The 23,782-nt window shown below is 40.5% G+C and overlaps 1 protein-coding gene across 9 annotated transcripts in view; it reads left to right on the top strand.

Moving 5' to 3' along the window:
- The window catches only part of GRIA4 (glutamate ionotropic receptor AMPA type subunit 4), a 248,307-nt gene that overhangs the window by 169,329 nt on the left and 55,196 nt on the right, over window positions 1-23,782 (top strand). For 3 of the 9 annotated variants that reach the window (XM_075723294.1, XM_075723263.1, XM_075723272.1), the window contains exons 6-10: window positions 2,319-2,477; window positions 4,273-4,440; window positions 6,070-6,174; window positions 14,546-14,656; window positions 23,189-23,374. In XM_075723294.1, coding sequence (XP_075579409.1) covers window positions 2,319-2,477; window positions 4,273-4,440; window positions 6,070-6,174; window positions 14,546-14,656; window positions 23,189-23,374 — 729 coding nt within the window. Of the gene's footprint in view, window positions 1-2,318; window positions 2,478-4,272; window positions 4,441-6,069; window positions 6,175-14,545; window positions 14,657-15,998; window positions 16,032-23,188; window positions 23,396-23,782 lie in introns of those variants that run through there. The other 6 variants (XM_075723288.1, XM_075723248.1, XM_075723254.1 and 3 more) reach the window with 4 other exon arrangements.

Below are 23,782 nucleotides of genomic sequence, written 5' to 3'. Positions count from 1 at the left end.
TGGCCCTGCAGAGGGATCTGGACAGGCTGGACAGATGGGCCGAGGCCAACTGTATGAGGTTCAACAAGGCCAAGTGCTGGGTCCTGCACTTGGGTCACAACAACCCCATGCAACGCTACAGGCTTGGGGAAGAGTGGCTGGAAAGCTGCCTGGCAGAAAAAGGACCTGTGGGTGTTGGTGGACAGCCAGCTGAACATGAGCCAGCAGTGTGCCCAGGTGGCCAAGAAGGCCAACAGCATCCTGGCTTGTATCAGGAATAGTGTGGCCAGCAGGAGCAGGGAAGTGATTGTTCCCCTGTACTCGGCACTGGTGAGGCTGCACCTAGAGCACTGTGTCCAGTTTTGGGCCCCTCAATACAAGAAGGACATTGAGGTGCTGGAGCGTGTTCAGAGAAGGGCAACAAGGCTGGTGAAGGGTCTGGAGCACAGGCCTTGTGAGGAGCGGCTGAGGGAACTGGGGTTGTTTAGTCTGGAGAAGAGGAGGCTGAGGGGAGACCTTATCGCTCTCTACAGCTACCTGAAAGGAGGTTGTAGTGAGGTGGGTGTTGGTCTCTTCTCCCACGTAGTTAGCGATAGGACAAGAGGAAATGGGCTCAAGGGGAGGTTTAGATTGGATATTAGGAAAAATTTCTTCACAGAAAAGGTAGTCAAGCATTGGAACAGGCTGCCCAGAGAGGTGGTGGAGTCACCATAGAATCATAGAATCATAGAATGCTTTGGGTTAGAAGGGACCTTTAGAGGTCGTCTAGCCCAACCCCCCTGCAGTGAGCAGGGACAGCTTTAATTAGATCAGGTTGCTTCCATCCCTGGAAGCGTTCAAAAAATGGGTAGATGTGGCACTTTGGGACATGGTTTAGTCTAGTCTACCCTTAATTGGTTTAGTGTGGACTTGGTAATGTTAGGTTAATGGTTGGACTGGATGATCTTACAGGTCTTTTCCAACCTAAACGATTCTATGATTCGATGATTTTATTGTGCTTTGCTTTACTTGTAACTTAACTTAAGATCACATCAGATTTTTAAAACCTCAGGTGTTTTAAATGAGACATGTCTATTCTCTTAGGTCTTACAAATTAGATTTTCAGCATTAGAAATTTATAGTTCCCCAAGTACCTTTTCCTATGCAAAATAGTTGCTGTAAACAAGGAACTGGATGTTGCAGTGAACTGCTAGTGGGATATACAGTGGAGACAGGCACATCTACTCATCTGCTTCAGCAGGGGCACACGTTACTATCTACTGGCTGTTCAATAATGTGGGTAGTATGACTTCCTGATGTGTCACCTTTTACATTTACTGTCAGTATCCTTTAGGACATGAACCAAATCTCTGTCCGTAACAGTTTTTTTTCGCTGGGGTATTGGGTCAGTACCCCACAATTTTTTTCCTAAATCTTTCTTTGTGGAGTGTGATAATACACTTCTGTTCGCACTGATAAATGTCGATCAGAGGAATTTAAGAAAATAAGAAGATACCTCTGAGCTAGCATTAAACATAGCAGCTAGGAAAGGAGCAGAAACATTCATGCTTGCTTCTTAGCTTGCTTTAGCAGTTAGCATTATGCAGTTTCTTGATGTTCAGTTATATCTCTAAAGGCAGATTTTACTAAAGAATTTGTTGTTACACGTGCTGAACAGATTAGCCTGAGAAACTAATAAGTCAGGGAGTATATGTACTTTATTTTTTCTTTCAATGTTGGGGGTCACTCTAGGCTTTAAATATATAGCAGACCTGAGAGCTACCACCACCATATTTCACAAAAGTGTGATTCTGATATTTTCCTTGCACAAACAGTGAGATCCTCATGCGCTGTCTCTGCCTTCTAATGTCTTATATTATCTCAGACACCTTCAGCCTAAACAATGAATCTGGAATAAATATATTTACACAATAGTGTTGCTCATTTTGCAAACATGTAAAGAAACGCGGATATATCAGTTAAAGCACTAGTACAGTGCTCATTCAAATCTGCCAACTTTGATGGAAATTGGATTAAAGCTTTAATATTCTGCAGGCACTTTTCAGTTGACTTGCCAAAAGCATTTCTTCAAAAACCATCTGCCATTCCCAGCAATGTGTTGCTTAGCTGTCAAGACCACCCTAGCAATAATGCAGGAAATTTATTTCTTGGTTTTGTTTCATTCTTTATTACACAAATGGAAATTATGAACAACGGTTCAACATTATTCTCTGGGTTTAAGTCTTGGCTTCTAATGGAAACCTGCTGCTGTACATTCTTTATGCTGCCTTGCTGACCTAGAATAGATCGGACCCACAGTGGTGTACGAGGACAAACAAAATCTTAAATTGATTTTCTAGGGATTCAAAGATATTTCTCTGGAGAGATTTATGCATGGAGGAGCCAATGTGACTGGATTTCAGCTAGTAGATTTCAGTACGCCGATGGTAACTAAGCTGATGCAGCGCTGGAAGAAGCTGGACCAGAGAGAATACCCAGGATCTGAGACCCCACCAAAGGTACTGGCTGATCTGAAGTTCTACTAGATACCACTCAAGTGTTCTAATTTCTGATTGACATTGTTGACTACATGAATGAAAACCTTAATATTTAGGCAGAGGAGAAGGCAGTTTATCTTGCTATAACTGGCAACTAATTATGCCTGTCCTTATGACTGTATGATAGAAAGAGAAAGTGCACACATTTCACTCGTACTTTAATGTCCTTTGTCACTTATTCTCCAACTTCACCCCTTTACTGACAGGAATTAAAGGTCAAATGCTTAACTGACAACTTAATTTCAACCAATTTTACATGAATTATTCTAATCTAGATTCACTTAGAGTGCAGAGCTTTCCCAACAGCTGAATTCTTCTGTATATGAGATATAACCACAGTTGTAAATTTACTACCTTTAAATTTTCATTTGGAGTTTCCTCTGGAAATTCTATCCACCTCAAAACCTGGTGTAGTAATCACATTCAGGCACAATCTTACACTGAAATTACATCCCAGTGTTCCTCTATCCTAATCCCTCAAGGATGGATAACAAAATATTTCTCTCACCTATAATTTTCTTGGCAGGCAAATCACAGCATAGCTATAAATATGACTTCATCAAAATAGTTCTGTTACTATATGTACTAATGCATATCAGACCTAGTTGAGACTGGGCTTCTTTGTGCTGGGTGCTGTGCAAAGATAAGCAATCAGCCCTCTCTCGGCTGAGAGAGCAGTAGGTTGGCAAAGTCTAGAGAAACTATCAACATGGATAATACAAAGCATAGCTACGTAATTCAGTGACTATTCAAGAAATTTATGTTCTGGAGGAAAAAGAAACCCAAGAATGCTGTGGGCTATGGCATGCAGACATACCCAAGTACGGGTGACAGGAACAATTTAGCTTATAGGACTTCTTGCCACATGAACAGGATTGTGCTGCCTCCTTCTGAGAAGTCAGCATGATTAATCCAAATTGCACATAATTCACCTACGGATAACCAAAATTTAAGATTGTAAAGATAAACCATGTCCCAAAGAGTTTATAATATGCAAGACAAAGGAAAGGAAGGAAATTAGACTTGAATAAGTGAATTTAAATTTTGGAATTTACAGGGCATATCAATAGCAGCCTTGGGCATGTGAACAACTCCTGGTGCAGTATGTCCATCAGAAAACCATACTGAGAAAATATCCCTTTGTTTATGTGGCTCCAGGCTAACATCTGGTGAAGACTTGCTCTACACATTTCATTTGATGTGTTCTCAACCTAAAGCAGTTACCATAGTTAGTGTAGAAACACAGACTGTTCAGTGCCCTGTGTCATTCAGAGAGCCAACACAGTTTTTCCAACAGGAAGAACATACCCTTGATCATTCATAACAATTCCAATGGCCTGGATGTCTGCTCATTAGCCATGCATTTTTTCAGTTATATTTCTTCAGTGAGTTACTGTTTCTTTCTTTTCTTTTGAATAAGTTGGGTGGGTAGGGGTTATTGTTTAAACATATAAGACAACTGGAAAAAAAAATTAAGACTTGCATATCTCCAGTTTAATTTGTTTCTTTTAATAATTTTTCAGAAGCAGTTTTCTCTACCCTGAAGAAACACAGTTTTAAAGCTGGAGCTACTGAAATGTGCTCTTCTCAGTCCTGCATTTGTTCCTTAGACAAAATTGCTTTTGATTTTGAGATTTTTTTTCTAAATGAAGGTGTAGAAACTGCTGCATAATGAATCAAACTAGGAATATCTGAGACAGCTGATTTTCGTAAAGGCATGCGAGCTCTAAAGTGGTGTGTTTGTCCATCTATTTAGTATACATCTGCATTAACATATGACGGAGTACTTGTGATGGCTGAAACTTTCCGTAATCTTAGAAGACAGAAAATTGATATTTCAAGGAGAGGAAATGCTGGTGATTGTCTTGCTAACCCTGCAGCCCCGTGGGGTCAAGGAATTGATATGGAGAGGACATTAAAACAGGTAAGGGTAGACTTTATTCTGGTGATCTTTGTGAATATTGGATACTAGTTGTACACTGTATGATTTGGAATACATACACAACAGTAATAATGGGAGAGGTGAAATTTATTTTTCAGTTGCCATTTGGAAACATCGGGGCTGTTCTGGTTGTTTTGGTTTATAACTTGGAATGAAGGCAGAGGGGAACTGCTACTATTTGAAACTACTGTTAGTTCTATTAAGATAGTTGGGACTTCCTCTGCTGAACTGGTGAGCTCATCTGTTGCTTTTGCATATAACTTGGGTGTACAGATACTGTCATTTAAGGAAAAAGTTATAGCTATATCATATAACCTTTCAAGTATGTTTCTGTCGTCTTGAATAAAAGTAGATTTCTCTCAGGGAAATCACATAGGTAGTATCTTTTCTTTAAAAAAATAACCCAGAGCTATTGTTCTCTGATGTCAGGATTTTGAATTCCTGATGAATATGGATGCCTAGAAAGTTCCAGATTTCTGTCAAGACGATTTAGCCTTTCCTTTGAATGGGACAGTAAGAAAATAAAAATCCTGCAGTAGAATTTAAATCATTGCAAATGAACAGGCTCCACTCAGGAGAAACTGCTGAGGAGAAGTGACTGCTGACAGAGCTGGCAGCTCTGTGCCTGGAAGCCAAGGTTTCAGTCCTGGAGAAAAGTCAGCAGAGATAGAAATGGACAGAAGGAAGGAGTAAGTGGTTTAAATCCACATCCTGACTCTTAGGGATAGAAATAAAGCATTTTGTATGCTTCACATACTCTGCAGATGCACAGATCTGCAACAATTGTGAGAAGCATGAAGTCAGGCTTCTGTGTCAGGGTGGACAGCATGAGCCTTCAACTCTGGCCAAAGAGGTTTGCATGGCCAGATCCTGATACAATCAAAGCCAGCAGCAGTATGGCCATGGCTTCTTTGGGATGAAGACCACAGTCTGGGTATCCTTCGGTGAGACAGTAAAGCACTGAAAGAAAAAGAAAGAGTTCTGGTTTCAGCTGAGACACAGGTGGTGGGAAACTGCCACAGCCAATCTTATGGTTCTACATCTGTCCTTCTCCACTCTGAGGCTTTGAAAACACTCTTTTCAGGCCCTATGCATGTCACCCATCTTCTGTGATAGTAAATTGCTTTGCTGGGGCTGAGGTTGTTGTCAAGTTTACTTTGGTGAGCAATATATACTCAATGTATACATTTACTCCACCAGAGTGTGAGCTAAAAAGATACATAAGCTCAGGCCAAACGTCCTTTAGGTTTATTTCATGTGATCCAAAATATTCCACAGCAGTGATGAGAATGGTAAAAAATGTACTTCCTTTTAGGACCTGCAGCTGGAAAGCGTTGAGCTGCACAGCATGAAAGAAGAGAAGATCCATTATGTGTCTTCGTTAGCACTTAGATACTGGCATATCTAAGCCTATTTTGAGCATAGTTTGACAGGAAAAAGGAATACAAAGGAAAAGTAGCCAACATTTTTGCATTATAATGCCTGTCTATTCTACAGTAGCGTTGTTATGGTAATCTAAGGACATAGCCAGGATTACTTTCACTGCTCTGTGACATTTGAAATGTACAATATAAGACTGGATCTTCACGATGCTTGTTCTTCCATTTGTAGGTTCGAATACAAGGATTGACAGGAAACGTTCAGTTTGACCACTATGGTCGCAGAGTCAACTACACCATGGATGTCTTTGAGCTGAAGAACACAGGCCCTCGGAAGGTACATGCTGACAATGTTTACTATCGTGATATCATATAAATGAGTTATGTATGATGAAATGATTATGTAAACTTATATTAAACTGGACCATTGTGTAGTTTAAAAAAAGATAATATATTGAATACATGGATAATATTTCTGGTGGAAGCAGATTTAAACTGCATTTTCTACTAGATATTATTATTCAGTGCAACAAATTGGGGAACACAAAACAAGTGTACATCTTGGAGAGGTGGGATGTCAGTCAGTCAAGCATACTAATGAAAACCAGCTGGATGTCATGTTGCTAGGCTGCTGGGTGACGGAAAATGGTCAGAACTCTGAATAGTAGATATTTCTTGTATCTTATCCAAAGATTTCTATCTTGCAAATTACTGGCATTTTTAGGTAGGGTCATTTGTACATTCTGTGTAAACATGAATCATAAGCTGTAACTAACATAGGGCTTTTAAGGGGGAAAGGAGAGGAGAGAGGAGGAAGACAAAATGCCCTGAGTACTTGTATTTTCTGAAATTAATTGCAGTATCTAATCCTGTGTGCTTGACTGGTTGCTTGTAAGCAACTTAGGCAAACGCACATTAATATATCTCTAAGCAGAGCCTCCATGTCTGAATGCATATAGCATATCAGTCAGCCCAATCACTTTGAAAAGATAAGCCTGGGTGCATTGTTAACCCTTTCTCTTCTGTGCTGAAATTTGTCCATTTTTCACAGTATAAAAAAAAATAAAGGGCAGAAAATACACTCACTCTCAAGGGTTTTGTTTTATTTGGAGGCACTGAGGCCTGTTTTGTTTGCGAGGTCATCAGAACAAGAAAAAGTGAGAAGCTGATGGTGAATAGGGGAATCATGGCCGCTTGAGTAGGGCTAAGGCAATAAGAATTGAATTAAATAGTCCTCTGCTGTTGGGCCAGAGGTGACAAGCCCAGTAAATAGTACCCCAGGTGAACTGTGTGTCCCTGAAGACAGTTACGTGCCACAGTGATGAGGAGGCAGAGTCTTAAACTGCAGACCCAGAGCAGAATTACACATTGGGATGAACAAACTGCCAGTATATCAGAGTATAGAGCTGTAGACAAAAGCAAAGCATGTGCCTGTGTATGAAGAGTATTGGTGCAATTGCCTTTTGAAAGTATGGCAGATGGCTGTAGAATAAACTGGGAAAGGTGAGTCTGTCTTCCTTCTTTCTTGGAAAGCCCAGTGTCTCCTGCCTGGCAACGTGACCTTGCTGCCACTCCTGCTCCCTTCCTGGCTGTGCGCTGCACTATCAGCAGCCAGGAGGATGTACGGGTAGCTGGGGTGCATCGAAGGCAAGTGGTGAAATATGACCTTTCCATCCCCAATTCCCAATTATACAGGAGGGAAGGCAAGGTGGAAAAGATGTGGCTAATTAGGTCACACCTTCAGTAACTCATGCGGGAATTTGCTTGGCAGCAAACTGTAGAAAGTGGCCTATTGTTCCTGTTTCAACATTTGTCACCTGTTTTGGGAGAGGTGTCTGGCTGGCACCACTGCAGGGATGTCCCCACCCTCTCTTCTTGCCTGCAATTTGTGGGCAAGAGTGGCTGCAAAAAGAGGAGCTATGGATGTGCTGTGCTAGAGTCCCAAGGTGCTTTTCTTAGTGTTTCAGGCATGCCTCTCTGCCACTCTTAAGCCATTACCTGCCTTTGATATAACAAGCCATAACAGCTTTGACAGATCTGGCTACTCACAAGAATTTATTTCTCATATATTACATGGTATTTTATATGTGATCATTGGACCAATTCTGTGCTCCAGCCTGACAACTGCTGTATAATACGTGAGAAATGGCTATACTTAATTGAACTAAGAGGCCTTCACTTTTAATGTCTTCTTCTCATGTCCTACATAACATGACTTATGAGTCACCCAGCAATATCTTTTCAGGACTAGCCTTTCCAGTCAGAGTAATGCATGCCTCTAATCTTTAGAAAAGTGATTTTTGTTGCCCATACCTTTAAGGATGTGAACGGAGTATTACAAAATGGCACAGCTAGTCACAGGCAGACTTCCATATAGTTTGGTAAAATGGGAAACAACAGCCAGTGCTCGTATTAGTTTAATTTATGCAGCATTTCTTACTTGGTTCTTGCTGCAGAAAAATAACAAACCTGCTGATAAGGGGAAAAGGGGTGAAGAGAAGGATCACGGAGATGCAGTGGGATGGCTCCTGTGACTGGAGTGTTGCAGTGGAGAGGCACAGGCTCTTTAGAAAGAACAGGCAGGGAAGATGAGAGGGGAAGTTGCTCTTTACATAAGAGAGCAGCTGGAGTGCATGGAGCTCTGCCTGGGGATGGATGAAGAGCCAGCTGAGAGTTTATGGGTTTGAATTAAAGACAGGACAGGTCAAAGTGACATTATAGTGGGTTTCTGCTCTAGGCCACCTGACTAGTAAGAACAAGTGGATGAGGCCCTCTACAGATAGATAGGAGCAGCCTCATATTCACAGGCTCTGGTCGTTATGGAGGACTTCACGCACCCTAGTATCTGCTGGTGAGACAACACAGCAGGACATAAGCAATCCAGGACATTCCTGGTGTCCGTTGACAACAACTTATTCCTCCAAGGGATAGAGGAGCCAATGAGGAAAGGTTCTCTGCTGGACCTCCTACTCACCAGCATGGAGGGGCTTGTTGGGGATGTGAAGGTGAAAGGCAGCCTTGGCTGCAGTAAGCATGAGATGGTGGAGTTCAGGAGCCTAAGAGCAGGGAGGAGGGTGAAAAGCAAGGTCACACTTGAGGAGAACAGACTTTGGCCTCCTCAGAGATCTGCTTGGAAGATAAGGGTTAAGGCCTTGGAGGGAAAAGAGGCCTAAGAGAGCTGCTTGACATTACAGGATCACCTCCTCCAAGCTCAAGAGAGTTCCATCCCAATGAATAAGAAGTCAGGCAAAAATGCCAGAAGGCCTGCATGGATCAACAAAGAGCTCCTAGCCAAACTCAAACACAAAAAGGAAGCATACAGAGGATGGAAGCAAGGATGGGTAACCTGGGAAGAATACAGAAACATTGTCTGAGCATCCAGAGATGAAGTTAGGAAAGCGAAAGCCCAAATGGAACTGAATCTGGCTAGGGATGTCCAAGGCAACAAGAAGGGCTTCTATATGTACACAGGCAACAAAAGGATGACTAGAGAAACTGTGGGCTCTTTGCTAGGTGAGACAGGGGACCCAAGTACACAGGACATGGAAAAGGCTGAGGTATTGAATGCCTTCTTTGGCTGTCTTTACTAGCAAGACCAGCCTTCAGGAATCCCAGGTCCCAAAGTCAAGGGAGAAAGGCTGGAGCAAGGAAGATGGTGGAAGAGAATCAGGTCAGGGAATACTTAAGCAAATTGGACATACGTAAATCCATGGGCCCTTACAGGATGCACCCACAAGTGCTGAGGGAGCTGGTGGATGTCATTGTGAGGACACTCTGAATAATCTTTGGTTGATCGTGGTGACTGGGAGAAGCGTCCGAAGACTGGAGGAAAGTAAATGTCACTCCTCTCTTCAAGAAGGGCAAGAAGGAGAACCTAGGGAACTACGCCTCGATCCTCAGGAAGGTGATGGAGCAGCTATTCTTGGAAACCATTTCCAGGCACATAAAGGACAAGAAAATCATCATGAGTAGTCAGCATGGCTGACTTCACCGAGAGAAAGTCATGCTTGATCAACTTGATAAACTTCTACAATGAAGTGACTGGCCTGGTAGGTGAGGGGAGACCAGCAGATATTGTCTAGCTGGACTTGACTAAGGCCTTTGACACTGTGTCCCATAAGATCCTCCTAGAGAAGCTACTGGTGTATGGGCTGGATAAGCAGACAATGAGGTGGATTGAAACCTGGCTGAAGGGCCAGGCCCAGGGGGTGTTGGTCAGTGGTCTGAAGTCTAATTGGAGGCCAGTAACTAGTGGTGTACCCGAGGGGTCAAAACTGGGTCCAGACCTGTTTAACATCTTCATTAATGATCTGGATCTGTGGCAGAATGTACCACCAGCAAGTTTGCTGGTGACACCAAACTGGGAGGAGTGGCTGATACACCAGGTGGTCATGCTGCTATCCAGAGGGAGCTCGACAGGCTGGAGAAATGGGCTGACAGGAACCTCATGAAGTTCAACAAGAAGTGCAAAGTCGTGCACCTGGGAAGAAACAATCCCAGGAACCAATGTATGCTGAGGGCCACCCAGCTGGGAAACAGCTTGACAGAGAGGGCATTGGGTGTCCTGGTGGACACCAAGTAGAACATGAGCCAGTAATGTGCCCTTGCAGCAAAGAAAGCTTAATGGTATCTTGGGCTGTGTTAGACAAAGTATTGGCAGCAGGTCGAGGGAGGTGATCCTTCCCCTTTACTCAGCACTGGTGAGGCCACATCTGGGGTGCTGTGTCCAGTTCTGGGCTTCTCAGTACAAGAGAGACATGGACATACCAGAGAGAGTCCAGTGAAGGGCCAGAAAGATGATTAAGGGACTGTAGCACCTCTCCTATGAGGAAAGGCTGAGAGAGATGGGACTGTTCAGGCTGGAGAAGAGAAGGCTCAAAAGGAGTCTTACCAATGTGTACAAATACTTGAAGGGAGGGTGAAAAGAAGATTGAGCCAGGCTCTTTTCAGAGGTGTCCAGGCAGAGGACCAGAGGCAATGGGCACAAACTCACACACAGGGATTCCCTCTGGACATCAGGAAACACTTTTTTACAGTGAGGGTGACCTGGCATAGGTTGCCCAGGGAGGTTGTGGAGTCTCCATCCTTGGATATACTCAAAAGCCATCCAGACTTGGTCCTGGGCAACTGGCTGTAGGCTGAGCAGCGGGGTTGGACCAAATGACCTCCAGAGGTCCCTTCCCACCTCAATCATTCTGTGATTCTATTGTTCAATATTCATCATGTCACCAAGATTTAAAAAAAAAAAAAAAGACGAGGAGAAAAGAGTAAACAAAGCATATACGTGTACATGTACATACACAAGACAGCCTAAGATTTGGCTCCAAAATTCCAACTTGGGCAACTAATATGAAAATCGATTACAATCTTTTTAGCAAGGCCTGTTGTGACAGGACAAGAACTAATGGATTTAAACTAAAGAAGAATAGATTTAGACTAGATATAAGGAAGAAATTTTTTTACAATGAGGGTGGTCAAGCACTGGAACAGGTTGCCCAGAGAGGTAGTGGAGGCCCTGTCTCTAGAAACATTCAAGGTCAGGTTGGACAGGGCTCAAAGCAACCTGATCTGGTTAAAGCTGTCCCTGCTCACTGCAGGGGGCTTGGGCTAGATGATCTCTAAAGGTCCCTTCCAACCCAAAGCATTCTATGATTCTATGATTCTATAAAAAGTTTTGAGTATTTTGTTGCCCTTATTGACTTGTGGGCTTCAGCAGGAGCACTTCAGTGGTTGCTACAAGGCACACAGGCCTTCAGAAATTACACTGTTCATTCAAATGCCAAACTGTTGTGACAAATTTACTTTGAGGCAGATATTTTTGCAATATTGTTTCCTAAAAGACAAACTCAGCCTCTGTGTAAGTGGATGCAACTGCTATAAAGTCCAATTGCAATCCAAATAGAATTGGATGTACTTTAATAGCTGACTTCAATCCTATCCTTTGACGAGTTTTTTTCCTTGAGGATTTGAGGTATTTATAGGAAAGCATATTGTTATTTAGTGCTCTCACAGTGACTGTGAATCTATATACTTATACAAGTGTCATGATATATCTTATGTATTTATTCAGTAATCCAGTTCCAGATTTACTTCAGCACAGGTTTGAGATGCACACATGCAAGCTCACACTCATGCACACAAGCTAAAATTCCTTTAAAAAATGCCTGCCATTCATCAAAAACCACCTTTATCTCTGTCTATATTTTCATATGGTGCCTACTTTTATAACACAGTCATTCATTCATTTTCTGCTTTCCTTCTGAACTTTTCAGCAGTGAGGAACTACACAATGAAAAACAATCATTCGTTATTATAATGAGCTTGCCAAACTGCCAGGTTTTGGTGTACATATTCTGCATTTAGCTGGTCACAGTTTTTGACAAGAACTTGATATTTTCAGTTATCAGTTGTATCTGTGACTCTATGGTTGTCTGGATGAAAAAGAATATTTGTTAGCAGTGCATCCTACTAGGAAGAAAACCTCCCTCTCCACTACATCAGCAATGCTGAAGCTTCCTGTTACCTGCAGACACCTAAATCAAGGCTCCTGGGCTGTAATAGGAAGTGCAAAGAGAAAAGGAACATTTCAACTAAATACACCAGCAGTTGTGCATGGGAAGAATTTGTGCTTGTTTGCTTGACTAATAGAAAAAAAAAATATTCACTCATATTCAGTCATACTCACTCACTCATATTGAATTATTTCATGTGTTTGTAATTCTCTGTGGTGAGTGTGTCTGCACACTGCTCTAGGGACTGCTAAAATCACTTGCCTCTCCATAAATTTTTTTCAAAAAGGAAATTAATGAAATAATAAATGTAAAAATCAAGAGGAAGTTTGGCTGTTTTAAGAATACACAGGATTCTTTAATGCCTGTGAGTCCGGAAACCAAAAGCACTCCCCTGCACTTCTAGACTCTCATATCACATCACTGCATTATCTGTATATGATGTTTCTCCACGTCATGGAGGCAGAATCCTGTTGTCGTGGTTTAAACCTAGCCAGCAACTAAGCACCATGGAGCCATTCACTCAGTCCCCCTGCCCGAGTGGGATGGTGGAGAGAATTGGAAGAGTAAGAGTGAGAAAACTCTTGGGCTGAGATAAGAACAATTTAATAATTGAAATAAAATAAAATAAAATAAAATAAAATAGTAGTAGTAATAATAGCAATACAATAATAATAATAATATACAAAACAAGTGATGCACAATGCAATTGCTCACCACCTGCCAACCGATGCCCAGCCAGTCCCCGAGCAGCGATCGCTGCCCCCCGGCCAACTCCCGCAGCTTATATGCTGAGCATGACATCATATGGTATGGAATAGCCCTTTGGTCAGTCTGGATCAACTATTCTGGCTGTGCCCCTTCCCAGTTTCTTGTGCACCTGGCAGAGCATGGGAAGCTGAAAAGTCCTTGACTAACATAAGCAGTACTCAGCAACAACTAAAACATCAGTGTGTTATCAGCATCATTCTCATACTAAATCCAAAACACAGCACTATGCCAGCTACTAGAAAGAAAATTAGCTCTATCCCAGCCAATGCCAGGACTCCTCCCTTTACATACAGACATTGCTCTTTGCAGCACACACCTCTGGTATGCAGTACAGCCTGCAGCTGTGCCCTGTGCATTGGTCGTGATGCTGTTGGGCACAAGACATGAGGCAACATCCTTTCCTGTGAGGGCCCAGGGGTGCAGTGCTTGATGTAAGACCAGATGGGATGAAGGCAGCCTGAGAAAAGGAGATTCCCCTTCAGCTTTTATTGATGCTTTTGGGAGCTGCTCAGTGAACACTTAAAACTTAGCAGGCATACCACTTCTAATTTTCTTTTTCTCCATGGGAATGCAAGAACGAGTGATGCAAACCTGGCTCTAGAGTAGTTCATCGCCACCAATGAACAGAGGCACCTTAAGGCTGCTCTGGGAAGGGTTGTGGCAGCCTAAATGCAGCCACAGAGAGGAAGTCCTGATTTGTTCCACCTCCCTGTAGGCACTTACCAGAGATACTTTTAGAGTGAAGTCACTCTCACCATGCTTTAGGGTCAGTGGGGAAAGCAATCACTTTTCTAGGAGGGGTGCTTATCCTGCATGAGCTGAGCCACTGTCTGGTGGTGCCTGTCTGTCCAGTGAGTATAAAGACAGCTTTAATCAGAGGGCTTCTAATACAGGTACTAAAGGTCAGTGCCAGCAGTTAAGTGGAATGAGCCTGCTGTAAGTCCCTGGGTTGGGGTCTCCTGGGAGGCCCATGATGGAGCAGGGAATTGAGATCAGCCATTGAATTGCAAAGCTGTCACCCAGATGTCTTTCACTCCTCTGTCTAAGACTAGAAGATCTGGGGGATTAGTGAATGAAAGTTTTCTTGTGGAGAGCAAAAAATTCTTAATCTCGTTTATGCCCTAGGAAGGCTTCAAACTATTGAAAATGGGATTTACTTTGTGCCTCTGGTTGAAGTAAGTAGCTCGGATCATTCAGGAGCAGCTGAGTGGCAGCAGTACTAGGTCTGATTCTGTGCAGCAGTGGTGCAAGATGGTATACCCAAAGTGTTAGATACATACTACCGTGCACCTGTCTATGACTGTGACAGCACTTCCTTTGGTACAAAATTATCTTTGGATCACTCTGTTGTTCTTACAGTCATTTATATTTGTAATTATACAGCATGTAGACTTTTCTACTGTGAGTTATATACATTTTGTTTTGCAGGTTGGTTACTGGAATGACATGGATAAACTAGTTTTGATTCAGCATGAACCTACACTTGGAAATGACACTTCAGCCATTGAGAATAGAACAGTGGTTGTCACTACAATTTTGGTAAGGTGTTTCTTTTTTTAATGCTTATACTGCTGTGTGACACAATGTCGTTTCTAGTTATGGTCTAATTTAGTCTGTCAATTCCTAGGTTAGTGGGAGGGTGAGAGCCATATATCTTAATTATCTTGACTGTCATGTCTGTACAGGGGTTTTTTTGGTATGCATTTAATATAATGATTCACTTGAAATCAGGTTTTTAAAATTGAGTTGTGGTAATTTTTTTCCTTTATTCAGTCTTTTCCATTTGTTACTAAAGTAAATCTCAGAAATATAAGTGAATTCTTTCAAACTCTAATTGATAAATCTTGACTCACAAGAAACTGGAAGAAAAGAAAAACCTGAAACCTCTAAATGACAGAACTGAACAGAGGGTATAAAATGAGGTGTTCATAATGCCAGTGTCCTTTTTTTGTTGATACATTATAAATTCTGAATTGGCATTAGCAAGAGCTAAAATTCTGAGTAGTATAGTTCAGTCAGCCAGTCAGAACTTGATTATCTACTTTTAATCATGAATGAAAACATGAATTTAGTAGATGCATTTGAAGATATTTCTTAATTTCTTAAGATATTTGTTATTCAGCATTTCAATAAAATTTCCATTTTAATAAAATCTAAATAGATTTGGGGTTTGATTTTACAGTGTTATTGGTGTTTTTAAAGAGTGGTTGCAAAGGAGAATGCAGTTGCTTCATTCATTTACATTTTTAATACATAGTTTTTCAAAACTGTTGTTTCTTACAAATCTGTATTTTAAACAAAATATTTAACAATTTCCCCTCTGAAGTCAGACATGCCCTTTTAAGCTGATGTTTGTCAAAGCCAACTGGCAAAGGGTGACCTTTACCTGACTGCTTTTAAGATTTTACATCTCAGTTCACTGCCCTTTTCACCTGCTTCATTTAGACAAGATATTTTAACCCTTTAGAATAAGCTGTGTCTCAACTGGGAAGGAATATTCTGTATGTGTTGTTAAACAATAATTTTTCTAATTTAATACAGAGTTGAAAATAATCCAAAGGAAAGTGTCAAGACATTTTCTTACTCAAAAATGCAGTTAGTTGCCAGATTTCCAGCAATGTGTATCAGCATTTGTACATTAAGTATGTCTTAACAAATCTCCTGTTGAAGATTATCATTCCAGGATGCAAATCAACCAAACTACTATACAGGAATTCAGAATGTTAACTCCTAACCAAATTGTGTAACTTTTTATTTTATTTTATTTTATTTGCATGGGACATTGAAAATATATGTATCTTTTTCCTAAAAAAAAAAAAAAAAAAAAAGAGTTGGTGATGGAAAAAAAAAATATACTTCAGTACAGTCCTCCTCTTTTCAGCCTCTGATGAAGAATCCTATTTTAAGAAATTGATCAAGGAAGAAAAGAGTCCCAAGATGCTGCGAACATTCCTAACTAAGGCTCAAGTATTAACCACCAGTCTAGTAGCATTGAGCTAATTTTTCCATATGGATTACTGTTCCTCTGGCTGGATGACCAGGCACTGAACCACCAAGAAAAGTTCTGTGACTAATCTGAAATGTCTAGAACAGATGACGTTAACCTTCAAGTTTGCCAAGCTGAGAAGAGAACGATGTGAATAACAAGCTTTCAGTCGAAATTTTCCTCTCATAGCAATCCTGATATCTTTGACTGAAGCTACCATACATGAATACTGTAATTTCCATAAATAGCTCCAAGCTTAGGAGAAGCGAGTGAAAAATAATAATGGAAAGTAATATAAAAGATTCCTGTTTGCCAGAAAGGAAAAAAAGGAAAACAAGAAAGCTTTTAAAATGTGTTATCTTGCCTGTCCTGTTTGCATTGAAGCATTTTGATGTGCATAATAAATGTTATCTTCAAAAGAACTTTGCCAGTCCCTGTATTGAAAGGACTGGTGGGATCATTTTCAAAACCAAAAAGCTGAATTAATATTCCAAAGCATGCCCTATGTTTATGCAGCATGTCATTTTGGGATAAATGCAATTATTTGAAAGCAGCACTGCTTCTTGACCAAAAGTGTCCCCTTTCAACGTTTCAAAATCACAGTGCAAGAGAAATATATCGGAATTTGGTTTGAATAAGAATATATGGTGATTTCTGCCTTATCATGCCCATCTCCCATTGATTCCACTGGGAGCTGCACACATGATGCTGAAGGCAGATTAGAACCATGATTCTTAATATTGACCTGCCAGAGCAATGTATTTAGCATCCACAAGCATATGATTACACACACAAAGAAAAGATATATTTAAGTAGAATAACTCTCCGAATCCTGTTATTTTGCTCTTCTCTGTATTATAGTCATGTTGCAAATACCAGACAGAGAGTTTTTGACCTCTTCCTTGCCCTCTTCACATTGAAGGGAAGTTGAACCATTGTGGATGACACATACAATTTTGGTTGCATGCATATTTTCCAACATTAAACTGAAAAGCTTCTGCAACCACTGCTGTCAGGCTTTTCAGTCTTCAAAGACAGGTGTCATGGCAGCGTAAGAAAAGTTTACAAGTTTTCAGCATGGCTCACTTTAATTTTTGCCTGAAGCCAAATAACACAAGTTGATTTGCCTGCTGTTTCTTCAGTTTTTATGTGTCTGTGCTTACTTTGCTGTAATATGGCTGTATGGCTATTGCATAAAAGGTGCATTATAACGAATTAGCTCTGCAATCAAAAGAACTTACTACAGTGTTTTCTACTTGGCAAAATGTTATGTTCATTTGTAACGTAGTGAGAGCACGTAGAATTTATTTTACAGTTTTGGTTTAGCGTGTAGGCACTCCACCTATGTCCGATTAGTTATGTGATGAAGGAGCAGCCCAGAGAGAGGTGGCAGCAGGGGCAGCTGATGCCCTTTACTCTACCAGCTGCCGTGCAGCCCTGCTTTTTGTAGTTCCTGGGAGAGCCCTGTGTCCTGCACCTCATGTGATGCACAGTCTCCTGCACATCTGGCCCTCTGGAAAGGACAGGTTTTCTACCTGTGTGCAGAAGCATTCCCTCCGGGGGGGGCTTGAGACCTCCAAGTGCACAGTAGGTTCATTGTATGACTGGAGGAGGGATGCCATGTGCAGCCCTCCTCCAACACTAAGGTAAAGTAAGTGACTTAGCCAGCTTGGAATAATGATTATCTCTGATTTAGCAAGTTAAGAAATACAGTGACAAGATGTTGAGGTAGAATGTAGGAGAATAGGCTGGGAAGACTACTCCAAACTCTCTAATCCATTTCATGATACAGCCAGCTCTCTACCTACTCTGAGACTGCAAAACTTTAAAAAATTTTAAACATAAAAATCCTTTAGAACCAAAGCTTGATGTACAATGAGCTGTGTATGCATTGCAGCTTCCAGCTCAGTGTTTTAATGAGATAGTCTTGGTGTTGGCAGATTAAGCTTCAAGGGCAGGATCCAATTCAAGACTGAATCACCTAAACGTAGATGATTTTACAAAGGGTATTGATTCAGTTGCCCACTTACAAGCACTCAGTGACATTTAAGGTGCTCTAGGATATACTGCCTACCCCCCATTTCTTACATTGGCAGGATGATGCTTGCCTGTTTTATGCCATATATGACCACCCCATGTGGATGTCTCAGCTACTGTATGTTGTTTCAGGCGTGTGGGATGAGTTGTGCCCCAAGTATGTAAGTTTTGCATCAAAGTCCACAAAGATTTGGAAATAGATTCAGTGGCCCATAGGTGGATGCCTAGCACTGAGGATATCAGACCTATCCGTAAAGGGGCAGCACAAAGGACGTGCAGAACGGCACTTGGAGGTCAAGCAGGTTACCTGAGGGCATCTGAGATGACAGATATTTTCATTAGGTGACTGAGAACCACACTCATTTTTTTGACTGATATACTCTGATGGAGTCTTACCTCAAAAATTCTAACTATAACCTCCTTTCTCATAATAGAAAAATATTTTTTCATTAGAAATTTTATTAATTAAATTCTTTAGTAGACTGGAGAAAAAATTGAACTTTGTTGCATGACGATAATAAAGCCTTCAAACCGAATCCTGGACACTTTATTCAGAAAAAAAAACCAAACCACAAAAACCAAAAATACCTTCCGTTGACATCTACAGAAGTTTCTTTCAGAATAAAGTGTGACAATGTGTGCCATTCCTGTTCTAAAAATGAGACATTTCCTTGCACAATATTTGTCAATTTTACAAATTAATTTTACAATGTTTAAAGATTTTGAAATTAACTTTAGAGTAGGAAAGCCAAACATAGATCTGTTTGGTATTTGGGTTAGTTACTTTCTCCAGCTTGCCTTATAGTATGAATCATCAGTTGTGAGCATTTTACTGTACACATGAATTTGTGGCAATGTGGTGGAATGATTTGTTTACATCTATAAAGGTAATTGTTGCAGACATCAACTTGTATTTACAAATGTTAAGTATTGTTATAAAATTGTGAATTATATAAGTAAAGCTTGCACAATTTCAAATATCTGTTCCGTGCTAGTCATTGATCATTTCAATGTGGACTCTTCCTTGATTCACAACCCCATAGAATACTATTAAGCAGCTCAAATCTTGCAAATATTGCGGTGTTAAACCTCATTCAGCAGTAAGTCAGACCTGTGTTTTACATCAATAGGTTAAGAGTTTATAGTTCAAAAATGTAGTAAATACGAAGATGGTGGGGAGAAGTAATATTTTTATTAGACAAGATGCTATAACTGGAAATGGTGAAAAAGCATGCCTACTGTTTTCAGCTATTTCAGCTGATCTAATAGAAGATATTACCTCTCCATAGATATCTTGCATCTCATATCTTTAGACTAGCATGGTTACACTAACATTACTACTAATTTAGAAAATGCTATTGTAATAGATTATACAGAAAAAAATCATCTTTTTCAGTGCCACAGATAGAAAAGAGCGTCAAGATATGGCTGAGTACATGCTATTGATCAATTCAGATATTTCATGACTTTGCAGTGTGACCTTGCAAGTTCATCTGTTTAAGTTGCTTGTTAGCAAACCAGTAAAACTTGCCTTTCAGTGCCCTGATGTTATTATAATAACATCTGCACACCTCATTAGTTTGAAACACCCCCAAAGTCGTAAAATGGACAGAATTTTAAACTAGTGCTACTATTTGATTTTTTTTGCAAACAGTCTGTATCAGAAAGCACATTCAGTCCCACCCACATCCCCCCATCAAATTCTACCTTGAAAATACATCTTTCATTATTTGGCAGGTAAAGCAGGCACAACAATTAAAGAAACTGTTATTTATTCTGCATAAAAAAGGCAGGAGAGAAAGGACAACATAGTAAGCAAAAGGTAGTAGGTGTTCCCATTATTTTTAATTGTATTGTTTCACACTGGCAGATCTCACTCAATTGCTGCTTCTTTTAAAGCAGTCACAGCATGAGGTACTACCTTACTCTATTAAAGAATTGCGTTATAAGAGATGTTCCTTGCTGTATTTGGCTCTAAATTGGTAAGATCAGAGCATGTAGAGAGAAGTGGGAGATGGGGAGAGAACCAGTGCAGTTCCTCCAAGTTACCCAACAGATCCCTGCCAGAGCCCAGGTCTCCTGAGCCCTCACTTGGTGGTCCCTCCACTGGATGGGATTGCTGCTGCTTGCACCTACCAAGGACGGTATTGGACCCCACTGCTTCCCTTCTCAGCATTCCCTCACAAAACTCACAGGGAGGATGGCTGAAGTTTATTTCAGGAAAAATAAGGCATCTGTCACTTTGCTTTGCTGTGCAGAGACAGCTGAAATGCTTTTTTGTAGCAGCCCTGCCGGTGATGAGGTGCAGGCAGAAGCACAGTGTCTGGGGTTTGGGAGAAGGAGCAGGCTGACCTGGCCTCCTCTGTGCCTGTCTGCTTTGTGTCCCTCTCCAGAATTATTATTTCCTGTTGTGACTTTAATTGTATGCCTTTGGCTTGGGATTTATAAGAAAGGCTGAATCAGAAGAGCTAGCAGTCACTAACTCTGTTCTTTGAAAAACAAAATTGCTTTTGAGGTGCAGCAAGCAAATGTAACTGAAGCTTGTAAGGAGAGTTCACAAATGCCGGATACTGGACAAGACTTGGTTGTATTTCTAGCTAGCAGTTGGCTAAATCACAGTCAGGAAACATTATTTTTTGCCTCTGTTTATTTTTAACCATTTTTGTGAAATAACATGTAGAAAGACGCAGATTTTGGCTTTTCCTCTCATGGGAACAAAAAGCCTACATAAAGGAGGAACATTTGATTCATGTACCCAAAGATACTTCCTAAAATCAAGATCTCCTGCAAAGAGAGGGCAGGACCCCTTCTCCTTGCTTTTTTCTCTCCCTCCCTCTGGAAGACAAGTGGTTGAGATTAACCTGATTTAACTGGGGATAGGAGTACAAGAAATGGTGCAGGTTGCTGGTAATGCTCAGCAGTTTTCCTTTGAAGATACAAACTCTGTACGGGCAAAGTCATACCACTGCATCACTGTAGTAATTACAGTGTGTAGTTAATGCTGTAGCTCAGTGGTCTTCTCAGTGCCCAGGCCACATGCATCAGGATGATAACAGCTTGTTTTGTGATTGCCCCAGTTTTAGAAGTCATTGGCAATCCTTAGCCCTACAGTGATCATAACTATGTGCTCAAGAAATGCAACAATCTGCTGTTGTCAACCTCAAATTTCTCTGGGCATTTATACTTACATATAGGTCAAGAAACCAGGTAGTCAGACCAAGTTTGACTTTGGAAGTGATCATTGTGGACGCTTTGCTGTGCTGTGTGGTTCCTTAGCTGAAGTAATGGCCGTAATGCATCAATGGCCTCCAACACTGAATCTCTGCTAAGGGATTGTGGCCCAAAGAGGCGTGTCCATAGCAGAGAATAACATAAGAAGGAGATGATCGGAGAAGAGATGTTCTGGGAATACACCTGAGAGTGAGACATTCCTGCAATACTTAGGAACCTGACTCTGTCTTTAAGGAAACACTAGCACTTCCTTATTCCCAAACTGTGTTGAATTTAATCTGGGACCTTTCTCTCACATTAAAGTAAATGAACTACACGACTTTCTCCACTCACATTACACAAAGCTCTGTTCTGCCATCCTTATACAGAGGTGGGTCCTGGGCGGAGTTACCACAGGGAGTAAACTTACATAAGTAAATGGAATAGTGCCTCCCACGTATAATCTCTCTCTTCTCTATTTCTCTGCCTTTCACCTTATAGTGTTGAGGCTTGCCTATTAAGTTCTTCTCTTGGGTGGATCCACAACCTGGTAATAGGAGCTACATATTGGTATCCAAAAGGAAAAATTTACCTGACACACTGAAAAATTTTGGAATTGGTTTATTCAGTCCCCCTATTGCTCATGTAATGCCACATATCCTCCATTGTTAAACACCTAATAGAGGTTACAAAGTTGTTGTTGCTTACAGCTGATGTTGATGTAGTTTCAATGAAGCAGACATTCTCAGACTACATGCTTACCTTTATTTTATTTTTGTACTAATATTGTATGTAGGAAAGATGTGAATAGGGCAGAGTACTACCAAGGTTAGTGTCAAAAACCTAACATTCACCAGGGCCAGCACAGAGAAAACTTAAGTAACCAGTATTTTATGATGTAAATTCAAACAAAGAGTGACATTAGTGACAAGTATTTTATCTGAAACTGGCTATGAATACGGATTACATGAAGTAATTTAAAATACCACCAGAAAGTGATGGCTAAAGTCTGAATCCACACAGAGCAAAAAAGAAAAATGTGACCTTGTTTTCCCAATGTGACCTTGATTTTCCAATTACATAATGTTCACTATTGTTATGGTATGGTTTACACAGGGAATGTAAGATCCACTTCTTGAGACATGTTTTACTTGTTTTCAACGGCACTCACCAACCAAAAATATTTTGGTACTTGTTTTTCATGCAGCACATAAAGTCAGTGTCAGCTTAATACCATTCCTGTCCATGCATATTGCTTAGATTCATCCTAGAAGACCTTGCAGAATGTGCACTGTTTATTCGAAGGGGAAGATACATGTTTCCTCGGGAACGTATTTCTATATTCTCACTAAAATGTATGTAGCCTATGCATTCTAAACCCCAAAAAAGCAAATCATTCAGGCTGTGCCTCTGAAATTACATAGGCAGTAACGACACTATGCTAGAGGATATGCTTACTTACTGAAGTCAGAAGCGTAAACTACACTTTGTGTTATCCCACAGTCATTTGCATTGTATAGGTTCAACCTCTATTCATGCTTTAAATTTTGTGTAAGGTCTTTCATTAAAAAAAAAGAGTAAAATTTATATACATTCTTGGATAGTTTTTGTGTTCATAATTTGTAAGGTCGATAAATCTTGTAAAATGTGTAATCCAAATTACAGTGTAAATAGTATACCTTTCCAGAAGGATTTTTGTTCATAAATTTTAATTTAAATGTGTTAATATTATCCATGAACTTTTGATGAAATGTGTGTTGTTCAGTCAGTAGATGATGTTACTTTTCAGAGAATATGCTGTATACTTCTCCTTTACAGTTCTACTTCTTTCATTATAGGAAGCCCCATATGTTATGTTCAAGAAAAACCATGATACGTTTGAAGGGAATGACAAGTTTGAAGGATACTGTGTAGATCTGGCATCAGAAATTGCAAAACATATTGGTATCAAGTACAAAATTGCCATTGTTCCTGATGGAAAATATGGAGCAAGGGATCCAGAGACAAAAATCTGGAATGGGATGGTGGGAGAACTTGTTTATGGGGTAAGCATACCAATTTTTGAAGCAGGATTTAATTTATCATAGTATTAGTCATAAAATAGGAAGTATGTGTACATTTTATTTAACCTTGGGATCACAGAAAAGAAACAGAATTCTGTTTCAGATCTCTGTGCTTTCTTTTATTTTCAGGAGAATATCAAAGTGTTTCATGCAAATTCTACTCTTTATTCAACTAGTACCTTGTAATATTAGAACATCCATACTTTTCACATCCCTTAAAAATTAATTAATGTTAGAACTAATGTTAGAGAGCATCTATTCCTGATACAGTGTAAAACTTAGTTGGGAAGAATATCACTCATTTATTCATTTTCATGGAATGGGGGACAGATCTTTTGAAATCATAGGACTCTTGGTCTAGTTTGAGAC

The sequence above is a fragment of the Pelecanus crispus genome, chromosome 1 (genome assembly GCF_030463565.1).
Source record: "Pelecanus crispus isolate bPelCri1 chromosome 1, bPelCri1.pri, whole genome shotgun sequence".
NCBI classification, from domain to species: Eukaryota; Metazoa; Chordata; class Aves; order Pelecaniformes; family Pelecanidae; genus Pelecanus; species Pelecanus crispus.
Note: the sequence above shows the minus strand (reverse complement) of the source record. Positions and strands in the feature narration are given on the sequence as shown.